This window comes from Dinoponera quadriceps, unplaced genomic scaffold (assembly GCF_001313825.1).
Source record: "Dinoponera quadriceps isolate SergipeBrazil2010 unplaced genomic scaffold, ASM131382v1 scaffold589, whole genome shotgun sequence".
Lineage (NCBI taxonomy): Eukaryota > Metazoa > Arthropoda > Insecta > Hymenoptera > Formicidae > Dinoponera > Dinoponera quadriceps.
This window is the reverse complement of record NW_014554985.1, coordinates 1,148,451-1,169,587: the sequence shown is the minus strand read 5'-3', so window position 1 is coordinate 1,169,587 and position 21,137 is coordinate 1,148,451. Positions and strand designations below refer to the sequence as shown.

The 21,137-nt window shown below is 43.4% G+C and overlaps 1 protein-coding gene across 1 annotated transcript; it reads left to right on the top strand.

Moving 5' to 3' along the window:
• The first annotated feature begins 11,089 nt into the window (after positions 1–11,089).
• LOC106742713 lies at positions 11,090–12,427 on the top strand. Its single transcript, XM_014615912.1, has one exon. It carries the CDS (start codon positions 11,090–11,092, stop codon positions 12,425–12,427), a length of 1,338 nt encoding a protein of 445 aa, XP_014471398.1.
• The last annotated feature ends 8,710 nt before the right edge of the window (positions 12,428–21,137 follow it).

The following is a 21,137-nucleotide window of genomic DNA, read 5'->3' as shown; positions in this document are numbered from 1 at the left end:
TTAGTATTTCTTGTACATAGAGATCTTATAAGTAAATATAAGTACGATATAAATGTGAATGCGATCGATGTGGGATATATTCTGTTATCCGCCATATCTATCGGAAAATCGAACAAAAATATTCGAAAAGTTTTCTGAAAACTTTTCATATCTTTTTAGGCCTCCAAATTCCCATTGATGAGAGAACTATAAAAATGTTCTGTGAAATGTTCCTGATTGGAGCATTCACACATTCAGTACGTACAAATTATACTTCTGTATCAGGCAAAATATTTATGCCAGGGCTTACGTTAATTTTTATTCTTAATTGCGTTAAAATATAAGTTAAAAAATTAACGGCTTATATAGAAAACCCGGGTTAACGGAGAATATCGATAAAAACGATACTCTGGAAATTGAAAGATCGGTTTTAGTGTGAAAAGCTAATTTTTCACGTACGATTGCCGATTAAGAGAAACGGATGTGCGTTTAGTACGATTAAAAGAAAACACGAATCTTCCTACAAATAATATTAGTATTAACTATATTAATATTTAAAATCGCATTAGAATATCCGTGCTTAGACTTTTAATGGCCTGTAATAAGTTCTCCGATAAAACCAAGAAAAAGTCATTATTATTTAATAATTTTAATAAATTACAGTTAACGCGCTTTAAGTAATTTGTTTAAATTACTTAAATTAAGAGGTTAAGTTAAGAGATAACTCACATAAAATTAAGATAAGTGAAAAATCAACAACAATTTTTCAATCGAATTTTTAACTGATTAATTAGTTATTACCTAATTCTGATTTACGCTAATCGATCGAGTTGGAGATGTCAATTTTGAAATGTTTAATTGCCTTCGTCACACATCGAGCAATGCTCCAATTAATTTTCGTGCGCACTTTCACCGTGTAAAAAATACTTCTGTGCAACCGATGCGACGCAAACTTTACAGCAAGATGCCGGTATTTTGCCGGCAAAGTTTTCAAGTGTGGCCTCTCCTTAATGAAACTCCGAAAAAGAGCAACGATGCGTGTTAAATTAGAAACAAAGAAAAACAGTGCCCGCGAGACAAGAGGTTCGCACTAAATTACCAGCAAGTTCGCACATACCTGGCGTTTGCGGCTGCGAAAGAAGCTTGCCGCGAGATTCGTACGTACGTTCGTTGACGTTACACCGTGGATGTTACCGGGAGCGACGTTTTACTCGGGAGCGAGAGTCGGCGAAAAAGGCGCGTTGCATCTCCAGAGTATACCTGCCCTTTTGCGATAAGAGTTTAGAACGTGCGATACGTGCGATCCACGGATGAGTCGCGGGGCTCGCAGCGACGTGTCGTGGACTCGACGCGACTGGAGTACCAGTGAACCACCTTCAGCTTTCCCGACGGTAAAATTCCGTTATTAAATCATAACCGACATGTAAAAAGGATGCGAACGCGAGGGAACAGAAATTGCAGCTTCTGTTTCTCGTCTCTGAGTCGAAATTCTGACGTTGCTTTGATGTTCTTAAGGATAGTTTGCGCCTACTTAGATGCGCCTATTTTGATGATAATACGCTCGTTAACTTCTCTTTTGAAACTTTAATTCTATAGTTTAATTTTAATATTGTTGCAAAACAACCTATTTTGACGCTAGAAACAGCGGAAATGAAAATTTAAGACGTTATCACATTGTGAAAGAGGGAGTAAATTATATTATTAGAATTGAAATTATATATAAATTTCTATTTTGTCATTTTAGTTCCTACTTTGTTGTAGAATTAAAGGTTCAACACGGAACCGAAATTTCGACTTGGGTATTGTGGTCCGCTTCTCCTTCCTTTTGATTTTAGAAGCCTGAATAGGAATCGAATTTCTGTTCAATATTCTGTTTTATATGCGCGAGAAATAGGAGTAACGACGCGTATTTACGCGTAATTGCACTGCTCGAGTTAATAGAGTGGAGTTTTCTATATTGTTCGTATCGGGCGAGATGGCAGAGTACGTATCGACTCGTTCCTGGCGAGTTTTACGAGCAAAAAATTGTAATCCGCGCGGCCCGGGGTTCCCATATAACGACTTCTGGGCGAGCATAATTGAGAATATCGATTCTACGGGCGGATTATGAGGATTTATACTGTATTTTCTCACACGAATCGGCGAATTGGCATTCCGCCGGCGAGACCAGCACGAGACCTCCCTCGGAACAAGATTAAATGTCGGAATTCCGAAAAGTCTTTCCTCTCTCATTTTAATTTCTTTAGTTTTCACAACTGAGCTGATGAGAAAATTCAAGTGGAATTACCTTTCCGCCTATTAAACGTTCGCTTTTCTTAGCCGAGAGCGCCTGGAGAGAAAGGGAGAGAGAGAGAGAGAGACATCCGAGTGCTATTTTATAATTAATATATTTCCGTGTGACGAAACTTCCAACGCGTCTGATTCTCTACGGCGGGAGCGGACCAGTAGCGCCGCGCGACACAAATTTTCCGAACTAATGAGCACATCCGCTGTTTACTGCTCGTTTCGCGAGATGGCGTTTCTTGCTTGTTATCCGCGCGAGTGTTAACCGGCCTGACTCGTCTTGAAACCGCTCTCGCCGCAGTTTTGAATCAATTTCCGCTTCTGATCGATTCTCGGCCGCGCGCGTCTCCCTCGCGCCTTTCATTCGCGCTTCGTATTTGTTTCGTCGCGATCTGTCAATTCGCCAGACAGGTTCGTTCACGTCTCGGAACGCCTCGGCATCGTTCGACGAGTAACCAAAATCGCCGTCGCGACGACACAACGAATCATGTATCACACCGAGTTCGTCACACCATGGGTTAGAATGTTAGGCGAGAAGCTCGCCATACGGAATGAAATGAGAACGCTGTACGTGGTGAGTTTACGACTCTTTCATTCTCGCCACCGCAAGATTTGCGCCCCTTCACTGAGAGGAAATGTCATTGAATCAACGAAATTCTGCTTAAACGAATACCATTTCTTTTTTCAAGCACTACCTTTAGACCACTTAATAAATTATGTAATTCCTGAGTAATGAGTTATTTAAGGCTCCTGGCCCCTCGCTGTGGTCATCTGCTTTGACGACGTGTCATAAGCGAGGGACCGCATGTCATGAATTCTTCGTGGTACACGTTCGAATAAAAAGATTTACTCAGTGAAAACCGTAAAAATAGTCGCTAAAATTAGAAACGTGATATCGGAAATCGTTTTCGTACTTGTGACACGCGTAAAAAGCGCTAACTTTGACTTCAATTATCTCAGCGGTAAGGTCAATCTTTTTTTAATTTTACATATTAAGGTCATGTTTCGGCTAATATGCTGTTAACATTTGAAAAGATTCCTAAGAAAATAAATTTACGAACTGATTATCTTAAAGTCGCGTGATTCACGGGAAGATCGATGAGACGAACTCATGAAAGAATAAAGTCATATAAGTAAGGTTAAATATACTAGGAGGAAAAATATCTCAGAAATAAAAAAATATTTATTCTGCGGATACTAATAATATATTTACATAAATTTAAGTTCTCATATTCAAATAAGATAAAGAATTGCTGTCACGAGAAGCTACGGTTTCGAGAAAAATGTACATTTCCTTACTTCAAAAAGATACTGTTTCAGTGGAAAAATATGTATATAATTAATATAAAAGTCAATGTGTTATTAGTACTCTCATCGAATAAATACTTCTTATTTTTTAAACAATTTTTTTCTCTCGGGGTACGACGAATATATACGACAAGACGATAAATTCAAGGCGGAACCTTTGACCGAGCGATACTCGACGACGTATTTCGGTAATCGCAAGCGGGAACGGAGAATCGCTGACGTGAGATCGTCGTACGATCGTTTGCACGACGTAACCCCCTTCGACCCGAGTAAACCGCGATGTGATCGCACGAAGCGAAGTCTCATTTGGGCGGAGATACATGAGGAGAACAAACGTCACGTCGTGCCAATGACTGTTAATCACTGGTACGGCCGGCCGAATAGAATCCAAATCGATTATCCCGACATGAAATTCGCCCGATCGAGCAAAACCGGGGATTTCTATTCGCGAGGCCGATTCGACCCGACACACGAAACGAAGCACGGAGTTTGCTAGGTCGGTAGATATTTTCTTCGGCGACCTTATCGTGAAATTTCCGCGTGAATTTTTACTTCTGCGAATAAATTATACACGAATGAAAGAGGAAGAATAAAAAATCGATACCACGTGAAAAAAAAAGTTCGCTCGTAAAAAAAGCCATGTATTCGCCTCGTTCTGTTTTCTTGCGGATGTTTTTCTATCAAGCGTTGCTGTCGAATTGATAACGTCTAACTGATACCGTCCGGTTGAAAAAAAAAAAAATAAAAAAAAAACGCGATTCGATCGTTCCCTGTTTCCGAACTCACGTGTGGAAAATATATGCATTTTGTAGGAGAAATAGTTTTTTTCACACTTGCAACTCGGCGATGCTTCCAGTTGGAATTTGCGCTAGAATTTCGATGTGACCGCGTTCGCTGACACAAAGAGTGCCGCGACGCAATTGTTAATTAATATTAACGGGCCGTGTTGTGTTTTCAAACATTGCGTGAGCGTGTAACAATATTGACGATACGTAGGATTTGTCCGGGAGCGGAGCAGGCAAAGTGGAAGTATGGTGCCCGTAAACTGCGCCCTCGATTTATGGAGCACGACACCCACGTAAGCCCACTTTTGATTAATGAATTATTTTTGCGGTACGCATTGTACACATTGTGTACACGTGTATGTGTGCGTGTGTGTGTGTAATATTTATCTCACCTCTGCCGCGGTTAGCTTCTCTATTTGCAAACACACGCAGATACGTAACGAATGCATAATCACATGATCGCAATACAACGAAACACAACGTACAATATAATAACATATAATATAACATATAAATTGCAAGCAACGTGCACGATCAGTCAGCGATGTCAGTTAACATGCGAGCGTTGCATATCGTACTGACTTATCGAACTGAAAGAAAAAAAATTGTTCTTTTGCTGGATAAGTAATTCCCTTTATTTACCAGCATGCTGTAGTTCCAAGCTGCCGATCAGATATAAGTTAACTTGTCAGGAAAAAATTTGCCAAGCAATATAACGCACAGTCACGTGTTTCATCAATTTTCAAACGCAGCCGTATTGAATACGCTGAAAAACAATTACAGTTTGAAAATAAATGAAATATAAAACAGTCGCTTTGTTTCATACGCTCTTTACATTCCTCGAGGCGGAATCTCGCTCAAAACAAGTGAAAAGTGGCAGGTGTTTTCACCTGCGATAGTGAAGATACTGCCGCTCGAAACAGTGAACGTGTGTGTTTCACTCGAGTTTAGAGTGGATTCTGACTTTGTACGAGTGAATGTTCCGATCGATTAGAGTGAATTCGTTCCTGTGCGAAATGCATCAGACTCACTCTGCGGTTTCGAGTGGAAATATTCACTCGACGATTCAGAATAGAGAATTCACTCTCTGTACGAGTGAAAATCCACTTGAGTCGAAGAGTGACTCGGCTGTCACTCTTCTTTTCGAGTGAAATTTCACTCTAAGAAATTGAGACAGCGGTGCCCCTATTTTATGCATCATTTTATGCACTATTTTATGCGCTATATTACGTAGCAATTACATTCTGTGCTTGCATTTATATTTCGGCTACACTACGCGATTTCTCTTCATTGCTGCATATATTACACGCGCGTAAATTTGCAAAATATAAATATTTTTAGAAATATTAAAACGAGATATATACGACACGCTATTTCGTTACGTTTGCGCGTACACCTTATAAGAGTATCGGCTATTTTCATCGCGTAAAATAGCTTCCCGCTCTCCCGATGCGATGTCTATCTTCGCTCTACTCCCGGCCTTCCCTTTCTATCATCGTATTTGAGCGGAGTTGCAGCATTCGCCATCGGGATTTATTTCTCCGGATAGGCGAGTGAAAAGGATCCTGTGTACATAAAAAGATGAAGTGTGAAGATATTGCCACATAAAATTGCTTTCAAGACTTAGTCGCGCGCGCATCGATCGGCCGCTTTAAGTTCGACGTCCTCGCCCGAAGATTACGTGGCTCTTTCAGTTGTGGACAATACCTCGTCGTAAAACGCGCGGCTGCAACTCGTTAATAGCTAAATGCACAAATCTTGAAGTTTAACGTTTCAATGCGCCTCACCTTTAACTGTGTGTGCGTGTCGAGATAAAAGGAAAAATTGCTCGCGGCTTAAATGATTTCTCCAAGTTTTTTACCACGGCGACTCGACCACTCGAATGCGTTTCTCTTGTCCTCGATCAAGACAGATATCTATCTCGCATCTTTCGAAGCAATTCTTGGACATCTCTCGCGCGTCTCCAGGCGTTCGTTCCTGTTTTCTTTGCGCCATACGGCGTCGCGGAAGCGAGGTTGATGCCGGGATTGCTTTACTTCCGAATACTCAAAAGGAAACGCCACGGAGAGAAGAGAGAGAGAGAGAGAGCGTGCGCGTATACAGACACGTATAAATTTCCGCCTTCAGCTCGCAACTCGGCATCGAGTTTCATGCGAAATGTCGCGGGATCCTCGGAAGACTCGAGACTCGGAAAGTGCCCGACTTTAGCCCCGGCAGCGTTTGTCAGAAAGAAATTTTTCCTCACCGCCGTTTATACACGTCGCAGAAATAGCGCGAGGATTTACGCTGCTCCCCTACGGTGTATAAATGTACAAAGAATCGTTGTCGGCGCGCTTTCGACACTTGCGAACCGCACGCCCTGCGAGGGCGTAATATCGAAGAAGAACGTAACGCTGCCATCTGGCAGCGTTTCATTGCGCCGGAAGGTCAACCGTCTGAGAGACGGCCCTTGCATATTTCAGGACAGCGTTCCCCGGATAGCGGCGGTTACGTATCCGCATACGAGAAAAGGCAATGTGAAGGACGCACAATCGACGGGAGGGGAATAAATAATACAGGCCGGCCGTTCTCGTCGTTAGAATGATGTAAGGCTCGCGGGACTGTCCGGAGGTATAAACGGGGCCGACGCCAATCTCGAATTTACGATCGAACGCGCCAATGCAAGGCTGTCCGTTCGCGAAGGACGCTCGTTGCGCTCGGAGTGATAACTCAATATCGATACGTCGCACACATCGGTGTCTGCCGAGACGAAATTTCGGCTCCGTATTAAATCTTTAATTCTGCGATAGCAGCAGGCGCTAAAGCTTAGCAAAATAGCTTCAATTTCAATGTTAATAATACGATCAAGTGGAAATTTTCACGTCACTTGGAGACTTTTAAGACGGGATAGAAAGGCTTGAACTCTTTTGTGAAAAGTCGGCTAAATTTTTATTCGTTACTCTAATATGAAATCTTTTTTTAAACTATTTACGCTATATAAAGAAAAAAGGTTTCTTTAGATTTAGTATTTATTTATTTATTTAACTAAAATTTGTTTCATAGAAACAACATATACGAAATATTATTTGTTTGAGTAAAAATATTATTATGTCATTCAAGGAAACTTTATTATTTAACAGAACGCTAATATTTGAAATAATATCTTTTAACCAAATAAAATATTATTTGGTTACAATAAATATGTAAAGTGAAACAAACAATTTTTTTATACGGAAATTATCTTTCGTTTCAAACAAATGTTTTATTTAAGATAAAGGTACATATTCGTTGAAAAGTTTAGCAATCATATTTATTAATCGAAACATTAGTTTCTTTGGAGCATGCCAACGATGAAATTTGTTTGGATACAGTAAAATTTATTAAATTTGAAGAAATCTTTTTCCTAGTATATATACTATCTAATAATAAAAATATATTTATGAAATTAGAAAGTATTAATATATGGAGCTGCTGCAGCATGATTTAATCCGCACTGCATATTATGGTTTTGCAGGAATTGCGAGTATCCAGTTGACGTTTTTAATCAAGACAAACGGCGCTGTGTTTCGAAAGCTTTCCCCTACACATTAAACTAAAAAAAAAATATTAAAAATTAACAAAAAGGTAGCAATACAACGAAAATGTTGCACAAAGTGATTTTTATTGTGACAGAATTTAATTAAATAGTATTTTTTGAATGAAGTTTAGTTAAATCTGTAAAAAATTTAATACTTTTTCATAAAAAAAAATATCCCGATAGCTTTATTCATTTTTTGAGTTACACCTTAAAACAAAAATACACACTGCGGAATAAATCGGGCTGCAGCAGCTCCATATATTTAGTAGTTTCTAATTTTTCAAACTCGGTGACGGCATATTCAGGAAGCAAAAGGAAGAGAGGTGGCGACTCGCGAACGTTACTCGAAAAAGAACTACTCGGCCGAACGGTCGGTGTCGAAGTCGAGTTTCGAAGGCGAAGTCTCGGCGAATGGCGCGTCACGGCTCTCCGCGAATTGCTAATCGCTGCCCGGGACTGTGCGCAAATTTATGTGCATTAATGGCCGAGTCGACATGACTCCCGCTCTGTCGGTAGTTAAATCATTAGAGATACGAGCGACGACATCTGTTCGCGAATCGTTGTTTATTTCCGACTCGTTAATTAAAAGTCTAATTAGTACCACGTCAATTAATGAGAATTCCACTTTTGTTCCGCTTTCTGCAACGTGGCTCTACGTGGCTCGTTCTCGCCTGCCCGTCCATGGAAGAAGAAATATGCCGGCGACATTCTCGCTCGCGTAGACCGTCGCGTGACGACCGGCAATTAAAGACTCTTGCCGCCCGTTATTATTTATTTATACGATATAATGTACAACTTCTCCCTCTCTTTCTCTTTGTCGGACTCGGAGAAAGAGAGAGAGAGAGGACGTCGCTAGCCGGAGGAAACTTTATGTTTCTCCTGTTTCAACGGCCAACAATCGTATGAAGTATACTCCGTGAAAAGTTAGTGTTCTGAGATTTTTAAATCTCCCGTGTATTTCACAGACACGTTTCTCTTATCGCGTCCTTCCTCGGCCCTCCTTGGTCCCCCGAGTTACTAGCAGCACTTTAGTCGTAATCTACGTTCTCACTAACGATATCTAAAAACGATCGCGACGGTTGAATTTTTCCTTCGCCTTTCGCCACGGTGAAGCGAGCGAGAACCTAGCTACAGGTTATTTCAAACGGTGTTGCTCCATCGTGTACATTGATATTAGCGAGAGTTCGTCTCTGCCTCCCCCGGCTTCTGAACGCAGTTAATCGAATTACCTTTGGTGCTGTAAAGTAACGAAGCCGAAAGGGCTATATAGAGTGTGACCCCATTAATAGTTGCTTCCGGGAAGTTAGATGCGTTTACGGTAAGGGCGAATAAATTTCGGCGGTTACGAGAGTCGCGAAGTTTCCTTCGAATTGTTTTATAGCACCCGACGGGGGCACGCCCGGCAGTTTCTCTGCCTGGGATTACGCGCTTATTACATATCCTCTCGTCTTCCCCCGCATGTATAAACGGGCGATACGCGAATAATCGTCGCGAACACCGCGCGCAAAATCCCTCAAATAAAAGTGCGTGACTCTTTGCTAATAAATGGCGTCTGCGTTATTACTAGAGTGTGGCTTTATCTATGAAGGGTATTTGCTCGATGTATCATCTTTAACGCTCCGGAGTAGTCGCTACGACTGTTCTTATTTAATGACGTCAAAAGCGAGAAAACGCGTGCCAAAATGTTTTGCGTAACACACTTCCAAATCAAAAGACGTATCCACAAAGTGACATTTGTGATCGATTCAGTATACTTGAAAAATTGGACGACGCAATTTCTCTCGCTGGAACAATCAATAAATAGTCGCAGGATTAATTTGAAACGGAACCTCCTTCTCCAACCTCTTTTCTCATGATTTTGTCAGTGTTTATTTTACGATTGCTTGCCGATTGTTCGAGTGAGAGGAAAGTATTCGTTCAATTTTACAAGTTTGCTGAATCGATCGTAAATGTCGTTTCGCGGATACGAAATTTTCATTTGAAGGTATAACGCAAAAATGTTGGCGTGTGTTTCCTCGCTTTTCTCGCTCCTGGCGTCACTAAACGAGGACAGTCACGGCGACTATTGCGAAGCTTCAAGAGGCTATATGTAATCATTTAGGACTATTTCACCGCTTCGGTGGTTTTGGAACCAAATCAAGCAGTGGGATGTCGGAGATGTTGACTCACTGCTTATACCGGACTTACGCCAGACTTATACTTGAAAGACCGAGTATTTCTCACTCGACTACACAAGTCTTCCTATCTTCGCTACTTATGGAATATGATACAACGATAAGATAACGTTTGTGTCGATATGTGTCGCTAAATGAAAAAAAGAAAACGGCCATACGCGCGTGTATACGCGTGCCAGTCGCGGAGCCCGGCGATCGCGCTTTTATCAAAGCATACTTGGAGCTCGGCTCGCGCAACGCGCGCGTAATTAACGTTAACGTATCTATTTGCCCTCCCCCCTTCGTTCAGTTAGTGCGTCGTCGACGTTAATTAGCGGTCGCGCAGCTTTCGCGTGCCGCTTAATTGCCGACAATTGTACTCGCATACGCGCGATAATCTAAAGTCCCGCGTTCCACGCGGGGTCCCGCTCATCGCTCGCCCGCTCGGCCGATTATACATACGTGCGGTGTATCCGCTTCTAAATTCGCGGCCGCTTCGAAAATCCGCCGATAATTACGAACGGGGCGAGCCGCAAGTACTTCCGCAACATTTTTCTCGGGGAGTCGAGCGGACGCGCCAGTAAATTTTCGGCAGACGCGCAGACGCGCTATCGCGGATACACGACTCTTTTTTTCGCGGAGAACGACGTATATCATCGCGAGATTCGCCTCCTCGTCACACCTCGCGGAAGTGTATCGCGGGGCAGATTTACGACGGGGCATAAATTACATCGGGGGGGGGGGGAGATATTTGTCAAGACGTTGATTCCCCTTCCCCGATCCTCGCGCGTAGATAATAATTAAGTATGCGATTTCACGATGCGCGCGACGAAGTTTATCGAAACAATCGTTTATCTCGTTACAAACTTTCCCTCTCTCTCTCTCTCTTTTTCTCTCTCCTGCGAGTTGATGGCGCGTTAACGCGCGGTATAAATGCAGGTGTACGATCGTCCGGGGTGCACGAGCCCCGGCGAGACAGAGGCGGAAGAAAGAGAGAGAGACGCGGAAAGCGAAAGACGGCGACGATGGCAGCGATAAACGCCGACGACAGGACGACGACGCGCCGGCCGGTATCGCCGAATGCCCCGCGGGATCTCCAGGAGACGTGCTTCCTGACCGATCACGACGTTCGCGAGATACTGGAGCGGAAATTCCGCGACGGTGAGTTCCGAGTGATCGACTGGCGACTGGAGCCGCTCGACTTGACGATGGGCTTCCTCGGCCGATACTATCATCTGCGGGTCACGGTGAGGCGGGTGGGTCACGACCGGACGGAGGATCTGCGATTCTTCGCGAAGAGCCCGCCGGCGGCGGACAATCCGGTGATGATGTACGTGCGCAGGAACGACGCGTTCAACAAGGAGATCGCCGTCTACATAGATCTGATACGGCGGATGGACCCGGTCGGCCGGCTTCAGTGGACGGTCGAGTGTTACCTCGGCAAACGGGACGTCATCATCGTCCTGGAGGACGCGTCGAGCAACGGCTACGTCACGATGGACAAGTACGTGCCGTTCGACGAGGAGCACTTCGTGTGGCTACTGAGGAGCCTCGCCAGGCTCCACTCGAGGTCGGTGATCCTCGACGAGAGGCTCCGCCGGGAAACCGGCCGGACCGTCATCGATGTTTACGGACGGTTGCTGGCCGAGCCGTTCTTCGCCAGGAGGGACGACAGGGTGAAGGCCACCCTCACCTCCTGCGTACTGGGGATGTACGCCGTCATCGAGCTGATGCGCGAGCTCGACGAGCACGGGAAGACGATCGTCAGGCGGCAGATCGACCGGTGGATCCGACGGTTACCGCGATTACTGGAGCCGTCGAGGAAACGGCGGAACGTCGTCTGCCATCGCGACACCTGGGCGAACAATCTCATGTTCCGATACGACGCCGCCGGCAAGCCTTGCGGCTGCTATCTCATCGACTTCCAGTTCTTCTGCTACTGCCCGCCGGCGATCGACTTCGTCTTTTGCCTCTATATGACCACCGATCGCGCCACCAGGGACCGTAATTTCGACGCCTTCGCCAGGATCTATCACGACTCGTTCGCCGGGAATCTGGCGGAGGAGGGCCTCGATGCGGAGGAGTGCCTACCTTGGGCGGAGTTCCGGGAGAGTTGCGAGGAGACGCGGAACATTGGGTTAATTTACGCCTGCACCAATCTGCAAATAATACTGTTGTCCGACGAAGCGATCAACGATTACTTCCACGACACGGCCGACAAGCTCACCGATGTGCTGATCGGAAGCGGGCGAGCGGACATGGTGCGCCGACAATGTCTAAACGTGCCCGTGTACAGAGCGCGTCTCACGGAGATCGTACTCGAGATCAAGGATCGCCTGCCCGAACATCCGCCGAATTTGTAGGATCCGGGAATCCGCACATTCGCCGCCGCGAGCCGCGATAGTTGGAATCGCGCCAGGCGCATCGAACTCGTCGCCCTGATTTTATTTGCAACTCTCAATTGCGCGCGACCGTGTCGAGGACCGATATCAGATTATGAGGAAAGGACACCGAAAACAATTTATTTGTCATTTCTATTTCTTTGCGTTGTTCTTAGGATGTTGTCATGATTTTATTTATAATCTTCTTAATTATATATCGTTTAATTGATTAAAATTAACATCGCCTTTGAAAAATGTGCTTGTTACTATAACGAGATTTGAATTCGGGATCTTGAGTCGTCTATCTTACATGTTACATCACTTCTAGCCTCTAGCTATACGTGTATTTCGTATTATCTAAGTCTCAAGATAACGACCGTTACTCGAGATAATTAACGCAACTTCTCTGTAAATTTCAACATATAAAATATGCCACCAATAATATTTAGTAAAATTCACACCCATAATATGTCAATCAACACTGGTGAAATGTGTTATTTTAACATTTACACATTATTCAATTCGATTACCCCGTTAAATTCAAACCGTAAAATACCGATTCAACACAAAATATCGGAATGAAGATAAATATTGAGATAAACACAATATGTTAAACTAACACACGAGTGTGTTGAGAACTTAACACAAAAGTTTGATCAAGAACCAATCTTAACGCAATTACAAACATACTATGTATGATCTAAAATAATTGTTTGTGGTTGATTAAATTAGATTAGTCGTATCACTTACCGAATATCGATAAGAAAAGAAAAACATAATTGAAATTGAGGTAAAAGTATTTCTCGATAGAGAAACGTAATGCGTCCGATTAGACGCGAATGTACAACCTGAGAGAAGTAACGAGCACCGTGGGACGGAAAAGAAGATCCCGAGACAGTTTAGGACGTGTATCGCATGGCCAGAGAAATATTGGAATCTCTGTTCTCCGCTCATAATTGATGATGGAGAAACGCTTTTCATGCAAATGGACTTCCATGAGAATTTTATTCCGTTCATTTTTCAAGTGTCGCTGTTACATCGTTCCCTCTTCTCGAGAGCCGCTTCTCGACGGCGGCGGTATTCGTTAGCACATTTTAGCGAAGTGAGTTGAGGCACGATTTTGCGTGTTTGCTCGCGAATGCAATTTCTTTTTCATTCACCGGCTCCATAATCGACTGCTCATAGACGCAGTGTCAACGTGGGGATAATTGTTTTATCTCGATCGCCTTATACGATCTCGTCCCGCCTGCCTCGCTCGCCATTGTTAACGTAGGGTCGTCAAGAAAGCTAATTCTACGGTTAAAACCATTGTATGACGTAGCGCTTTGCAAACTTAAACGAGACCATCGTTCTCGGTTACGCCAGACGAACTTTGTCGTGAAAGGAAAAAGGGATTACTACGCGTAATAAACTTTAGAGCAGCCCGCTGGGGGAGAGAAAGCACGAGAAAAAGAGAATCTAATATTTAAGATAATTTATGTCACTTGCACACACAATACGCTTGCCCACAAGCGGATGTTAATACGCGTCTATAAAAAAGTATCTCTAATCGGTTCGCTTTAACTGTACACGTGTCGCACGACAAAGACGATAGTATTTCGGAATTATCGCGTTCTCACTAAGAGAGTTACTTGAATTCGTTAAACAATCTTTTGCCGAGCAAGGACGCGACACCGTGCAATCTTGTTTGTTACTCCGCGTAACAGTCGAATTGTGAAATTTGATTTTTTCAAGATCTCACTTTTCTGCAACAAAAAATCTCGCTAACTCTGCAATTTATAGCTGTAATGTATAAACAGCGGGTTTTCTAAGTTTTGGAATTACATAAAATTAGTGACTGTATCTAATGAAGTCTGATATTATAACACGACATTTGTTGGTATAAATATATATATATAATATATACATATATATAATAGTCTTATCCAGATTGAATATATTTATAATGTCAAAGGAATTTCAAAGAAATATGGGGAATTCATAAAACAAAGAATAAAACTACGCAGAAGTAATTTTTTCCGAGAAATATGTTGCCTTTCTTTTACAATGGCTTTTTGAAATGCACGCAAGAAGATGTCAGTACTGAATACATCTTTCCTATATACAGTTTTAATTTTAATAAAAATTTGTAAAATTAATTAAATTACATATAAATATTATATAACGTCTCAGAAATAAAGAATAATTTTAATTAGAATTAATTGCAAAGCCATATAAATTGTTAATAATTTGTGGTTGATCTGCATAGATTTATTTATTATTATATACATTTATTCGAGCAACAATTCTTTTGCGAACGATGTCAAGTAATGCAATGCGACCGACACGGTTATAATTATATATTGGTGAAACGCAACAAATATCCCGTCTTTCTGCTATTGTCATAGGCGTGCGTATACAGTAATATTATACGTTACACAATAGTTATTATCAGAGATAAAATTTAAATAACGAGCAATCCAAATTGCAGTAACGAAAATATATACGTCAATATGGGATATTTTTTACTTTTCTGATATTTTCTTGTACGTGCGGTAAATTTGTATACTATCAGGTTAAAAATGATATCTGATCAAACTATTTGTTGCTGTCGTATATAAATTTTGGCTTCAATACGAATATATCTACCAGTCGCGCGATGCAAACCTAGTAAATTTTACTCTTAACTTGGTATGTTATTCAACAAAAATTTTCTGCGTGTTCCAGTAATAGAAATTAGTGAAAGAAACAATTATAAAGATAGTATTCAATACTTGTAGCGATAGAAAATTATTTGATATGTTTGGATGATGCTGATATAAATGTACCGATACAACTGCAGCCAATTGACTCCTTTAAATTATCGAAATTAATAAAAATATTTTCTCGCATTTGTTGAATGAATGCTACATGATTTTCGTGGAAAAATAAACGAATTTATTTCGCAAATTTAAATTAACTTGGAATACGAAATAATACGCGTGCAATAATTAAGATAACAATATCCACAAAAAAGTATTTGTTCTATGAGCAAATTGACAATTGCCTCCGCGCTTAATTTGTTTGCTGCACGAGCAAATTTGTTTAATTATAACGCTGAATTTTTTAATCCGCCGAGTTATAGATTTGCTGAATCAACCAATTTATTTTTCCCCCTCCGTGAAGCTTTTGTGAAATATCACGCGATTTTTCACAACGACGTGCAAGCCGGCCGGATCGAATTTATTTCATTATGATTTTGTTCACGGAGTGACGTTTTTTAATAGTACTCGTAGTTGCCGTTTGTGCGATCAAGGTATTCGCGAGGTTCCTTGGCGATAAAATGATGAAGAACGGCCAGGCTTAATGGCCCGCGACGTTATATCGAATTAAAGCGGAAGTTCCTTTTATTGCCAGCTATTCGAGGTGCTCGTAATCACCCCTCCAACGTTTTAATGATATACTAGCCGGCGTAAGCTGCCCCTAGCGGCCGAATGATATTTCGAGACTACAAATAGTTGTCGCGCTCATCATGGATTAAAACGACTATGTGGTCTCGCTAACTTGTCAGACGAGGATCAGACTCGATTTGTTCCGTCAATTTTCACTGAACAATACGAGATCGTCGCTTTACTCCCATCTAGAATGTTATAATTCTGTTACACGTCCCAAAGTATCAACACTTTTGTTCGCAAAGGTTGTTCATTGTTGCGATAAAAGATTCGAGTTTGTCACGGACGTTGTAAAAGGACGTCTTCGTATAAATTTTCCTTTCGTAAACCAAGTATATAAAATTTGTAGAGAATGCATTACTCTCCCTCTCTCTCTTTTTTTTGAAAACTTTGCTGGCAAAAATAGTGTTTTCTTTCTACAAAAGTTCATGTCATATTGGTTGCACAGAATTATAAATGCTTTTACACAGTGAAAGTACATACGTATTTAAAATGAATTTTAGAATCGATTAAAAAAATTATTTGAAATTGTTCAAATCATTTTAAAAATAAGATAGGAATTGATTTTTTATATTACGAAGAATTTCTCGCAAATGTTTACCTGCATCGGTTCTTAATTAGCGTGTATATGATTATAATTTAAATTATTTGTAAATTAGCGATATGACGAAGGTACGAAAATAAAACAACCGAAAATATTATTATTATTATTTTTATTTTCATGTTCATACTGTCAGAAAAAAATTAAAATTCCTTTTAAATAGTACATTATTAGACGGTTCCTAACGTTCTCAATATAAATATTTTTACAACGGAAGATTAGAATTCTCTATTTTTCTACGGAAAATTAAAGCATATGTCTTGCTCGCAAATTTCTGTTCAACTTTCACATACACCAGTTCGAAGTAGAAAAACAGCATCTAAGAAAACGATTTTGAAGGCATTGCCTACGGTTGTCACTTGTTACATCACGAAAATTAGAACTCAAGCTTCGATTTTAATTGTTACATTTGATATCATCGGTCGTAAAATCAACTAGAATTTGTCGGTTTACATCAAGGATACGATTGTCGCGTTGATCGCTGAATTATCGCGTTACCAACGCCTGTCGAATTCCTCAACGGCATCCCCTGAATTTGAATCCCGGTGTTTTCTTTCCCGGGCCGCCGCCGCCGTTGACGGTAGCGGGGTCAATTTCGGGTTAATAATACAGCGTAAGTAAAACCCGTTCTCGGGGTAGCCGCGGAAGATTCGTTTCGTCCATTGAAGCAGTCGTTCGAGAAACGGAACGGGCGAGCGAGCGAACGCTTCCGCTCCCGATATAATTTGTTTCGTCCATTTGGACGGGGGGCGCGCGGGCACACACGCGCCGTAAGGAACTCACCCTCTCCTCCTCCCTCCCCCCTCACACTCCGTCGCTCTCTCGCTCTCCGGCGAGCGCAGTGCCGCGGACATGCTGTTTATGCGAAATCCTGTGGCTCGTGGTGGCGTGAACGGAGAGCGCAGGCGTCCGGAGTCCTGTGGCGGCAAGCGAACTCCGATTTTCTCTAGTGTCGCGTCAACTGCCGCTGGAGAGTCGCGTGCATCGCACCCCGGCAGTGCCAGCAACCCTCTTCGCTTCTTCGCGTGCCTCCGTACGTTCTCCCCACGGAATTTAAGATAAAAAAGAAAAGGACTCTCGACGAGAAGGTGCGTCAAGATCGAATTGATCCGTGGCTCGTCGATCGTAATGATTCACGCGTGAGCACACGTGAGCCGCAGGTGGAACGGCGTATACACGGAGCGGTTCCGAGGCTCGTCGGTTTCGCTACGAGATCGCCCGTATCGCGATCGATTCTCGCGGGATTCCGAAGGATCGTCGTCGGCGACGACGGCGATGACGACCAGCTCCTCTTAACCGGCGCACCGAGGATTTCTCGGCCATCGGTATCGGCGAAATTACAGCGGTGAGCGCGCGAGAAAGTCGGGTGGTGTAGTGCGTTTCGCAGGAGGATAGTGCGATCGGTGTGACTGGCGGCGCGGCTTCTCTCCCCTTCTCGCGGCGAGTTGGAAAGTAGCGTTCGAGTTACCCCGAGGAGCGCGCTCTCCCTGTTTCCGGCGGTCGTGAGAGAGAGAGAGAGAGAGCGGAGTGTGTCGAGTACTCGCGAAGAAGAGAGCGCGCATCGATCATGAATTGGTGCGAGGCGCGAGGTCACGCGGCGGACTTCGCCGACGAGTCTCGCGGACGTCGGGGGATGTTGATCGCATCGGGCGCCAAAGCATGAGGGACGACGCATTGACGTAATGGTGAGAGCCTCATTGACATTCTCTCTGTGCCGAAATTAAGCACGTTACGTACGAACGCGCGTTTCATTAGCGAGAGCGCGGAAGGAAGGAAGGAAGCGGCCGTTGCGAATACCGGCTGCCGCATAACTGATTAATCATGACCACCAGAGTAGAGACCGTTCTCTATGTATATATATATATATATGTATTGACGTGCGTTACGTACGGAATGTAAATTCGCATAATAAAATCGTGGTCGGCCGCGCCGAAAGTGCGCCACGCAATCTACGTAATACACGAATCGCGCGCGCTATTGCGATAAAGTAATATTCGCGCACGGAAGGATTCGACCTTTCTATTGGGAGCGCGCGGAAGGATGGAAAATGCAGTCGGCGAGAGAGATGGGTAGTGAGTGCGGAGAGTGAGGAGGCGAAGAAAGAGGGAGCGAGTGAGTGAGAGAGAGAGAGAAAGAGAGAGAGAGTTTCGGAGCCATCAGCCATTAATGGCACGTGTCGAGGTGCGCAATCTACATATCTAAGTATGTACATAGACGGCGGCACAATGGTGACCTGCGATTTCAGATTCTGTGTTATTCCGCCGCAACTCGTACGCATCGTCTCACGCGGTTAGACGCGCGGGTGGAATTGCGAGCGAGCGAGCGATCGACCGGACCATCGACGTGCAGCATCCGGACGGTTGCCATGTGACAAACCGTGTGTTGACAGACCTAGAAAGAGGCGGAGATGCGCGGGTACACTGTAGATCCTGCAGCCGAAGCTCTTCTCACACGTTTCTCACAGGTGTAACGCCGTTTCAAATCACGTCATTTAACACGATTGACTATGATTAACTTAACATGTAATTTAACACGTGTTAATTTAAGACACGATCGGACGTCTTAAGTGACGTAAGCTAAATCGGCAGAAAATGTGTAAAAATAGCTCCGGTCAAGCGTGTCATTTTCAAGACGTTTACACGTGTAAAAATAACACACTTGAGTTTACAGTTTAGTAGCGCGTCATCTAGGCCGAGGTCATGAGACGCTTATTATATACACTTCTTTTCTTTGCGTGATAGACGCATGAGTAAAGAGGAGGAACCATGTTTAGTAATTATTTATGTTATGTATGTCGTAATTTCGGCTTTACATGACGCGTTCACACGTACAGCGTTACACGCTTATAGATAGCAACACGTCGGCCTTGGTTCCTGATTTCACTCTAAGTCGTAAGCGGTAGGCAAATTGACTGATCACAGTCGTTTATTAGAAGAATAATCGACTGTGATTGATCAATTTGCTTACTGCCTAGAGAGGGAGAAGGGGGAAGAGAGAGAGAGAGAGAGAGATAAATGTGTTTGGCTACGGATCTTTCTTCTATCTTTTCATCGGTTGAATTTTGTCTAACGAGAAAGGTTCACGGGAGAAATACTGTAGTAAAAATTACCGCAAAATTTTGTAACACCGAACTATATCGGAATTATGATTAAAATTATGACATACAGTGAGAAAAAAAATATGGTTATTTTCGGGGACAATAATGTCCTTTTTTCATTTCAATCACAAAAATAGTCGAGAGAACTATCTTTCTGGTAAATGTTACTATAATGTTAATGACAATAACCTCTTACGTGCATGTTGCTACTACTATTTTTGTGGCTAAAATAAAAAGAAGAACATTGTTGTCCCCGAAAATAACTACATTTTTCTCTCAGTGCATGTCGTAATTTTCAATGATCTCATTCTACATATCACTAAAGATCACAGCATAATGATTTCAGTCATAATTCCGGTGCAGTCCAGCATTATAAAATTTCGTAGTAATTTTTACTGCGATATTTTTTCCACGCACGGTACCCACGTTCTTACAAGTTCCTTGAAGGAGAGCATCCCTGAACTTCGATTCGCGACCGATGCTTTAAGACGTAAGTGTTAGGCAAATCGACCGATATCACGGCGATTATTCTTCTAAGAAAGACAAAAACCAACCGATGGGGAGATAAGATGGAAAGAGAGACCTCCAGATATTTACTTCTCTCTCCCCATTAATACGGAAGATCAAACAGATCCTGCCGCGTGCTCCGTCCGGTAAGACATGTCGGAGCGTTCGATCAACATGGCACGGCCACGGAAAATTGGCCACGCACCGAGACAACGCACGCTAATCTCGAGTTAATCTCGGCGAGGAGAGATCCCTCGTGAGAGCTCTCTCCGACGACGACGACGCTCGTTAGGTCCACCGGCGAGATTAACGAAGCGTCATGCGAACTTGCATCTTCGAGAACGCGCTCGCCGCGGCCGCATCGGCGCAGCGTCGAATCGGCAAGTTCGACGGAGCTCTCTCTCTCTCTCTCTCTCTCGAGGCGCGAGAGATTCGGCTGTCGCGAGCAAACAGAGAATATCTCTCTCGACTGGCAATGATTTATTCGACGTTCGCGGAATGACAGCGGGTGACATTCGTGTGCGGCCGACATGCGTGCGACGTGCGCGTGTTCAAACACGTGACGGGGATCACCATGAGCCCTGACACTCGTTGCGCGACACTGCCTTTACAAACAGGGCTCGCGCGCATACGTTGCGCGAAGTTCACAATCTGCTGACGTATCTCTTCGGCCAAAAATCGCTGCGCTCCGCTCGTGTACTTTACTATCGGGCGTGTCGCGAATTTGTTTCGGGAATTCCGACGGATCCTATTCGCTTGTTCGTCCGTTCGTGCTCGCAGACTGGCTAAAAACGAACGGGCGGGGATATTTTTCGATTTTACGCGCGCGTGAAGTGCCATCCCGGATATTCATCGGGAGAAACTTTTCAGAAACGTCGACGAGGAGCGATCTTCGCGCGCGCGATATTTCGCATTTCGCCGGCGAGACTGACGGGATACCCGGGATGCGCGCTGATGAGAGCGAGCATAATTAAACGTGTAGAAATTGCTTAATAATCCTAATCGCTTGTCGGGCAAAGCTGTGTCAATTTACCCCGATGTCTCGTATCCGTGAGCAGGCTACGTGACGCGCCAGAC

What these genes read in the sequence shown, in the direction of transcription:
- LOC106742713 (XM_014615912.1), top strand. Translation starts at nt 11,090, where the DNA reads ATGGCAGCGATAAACGCCGACGACAGGACGACGACGCGCCGGCCGGTA.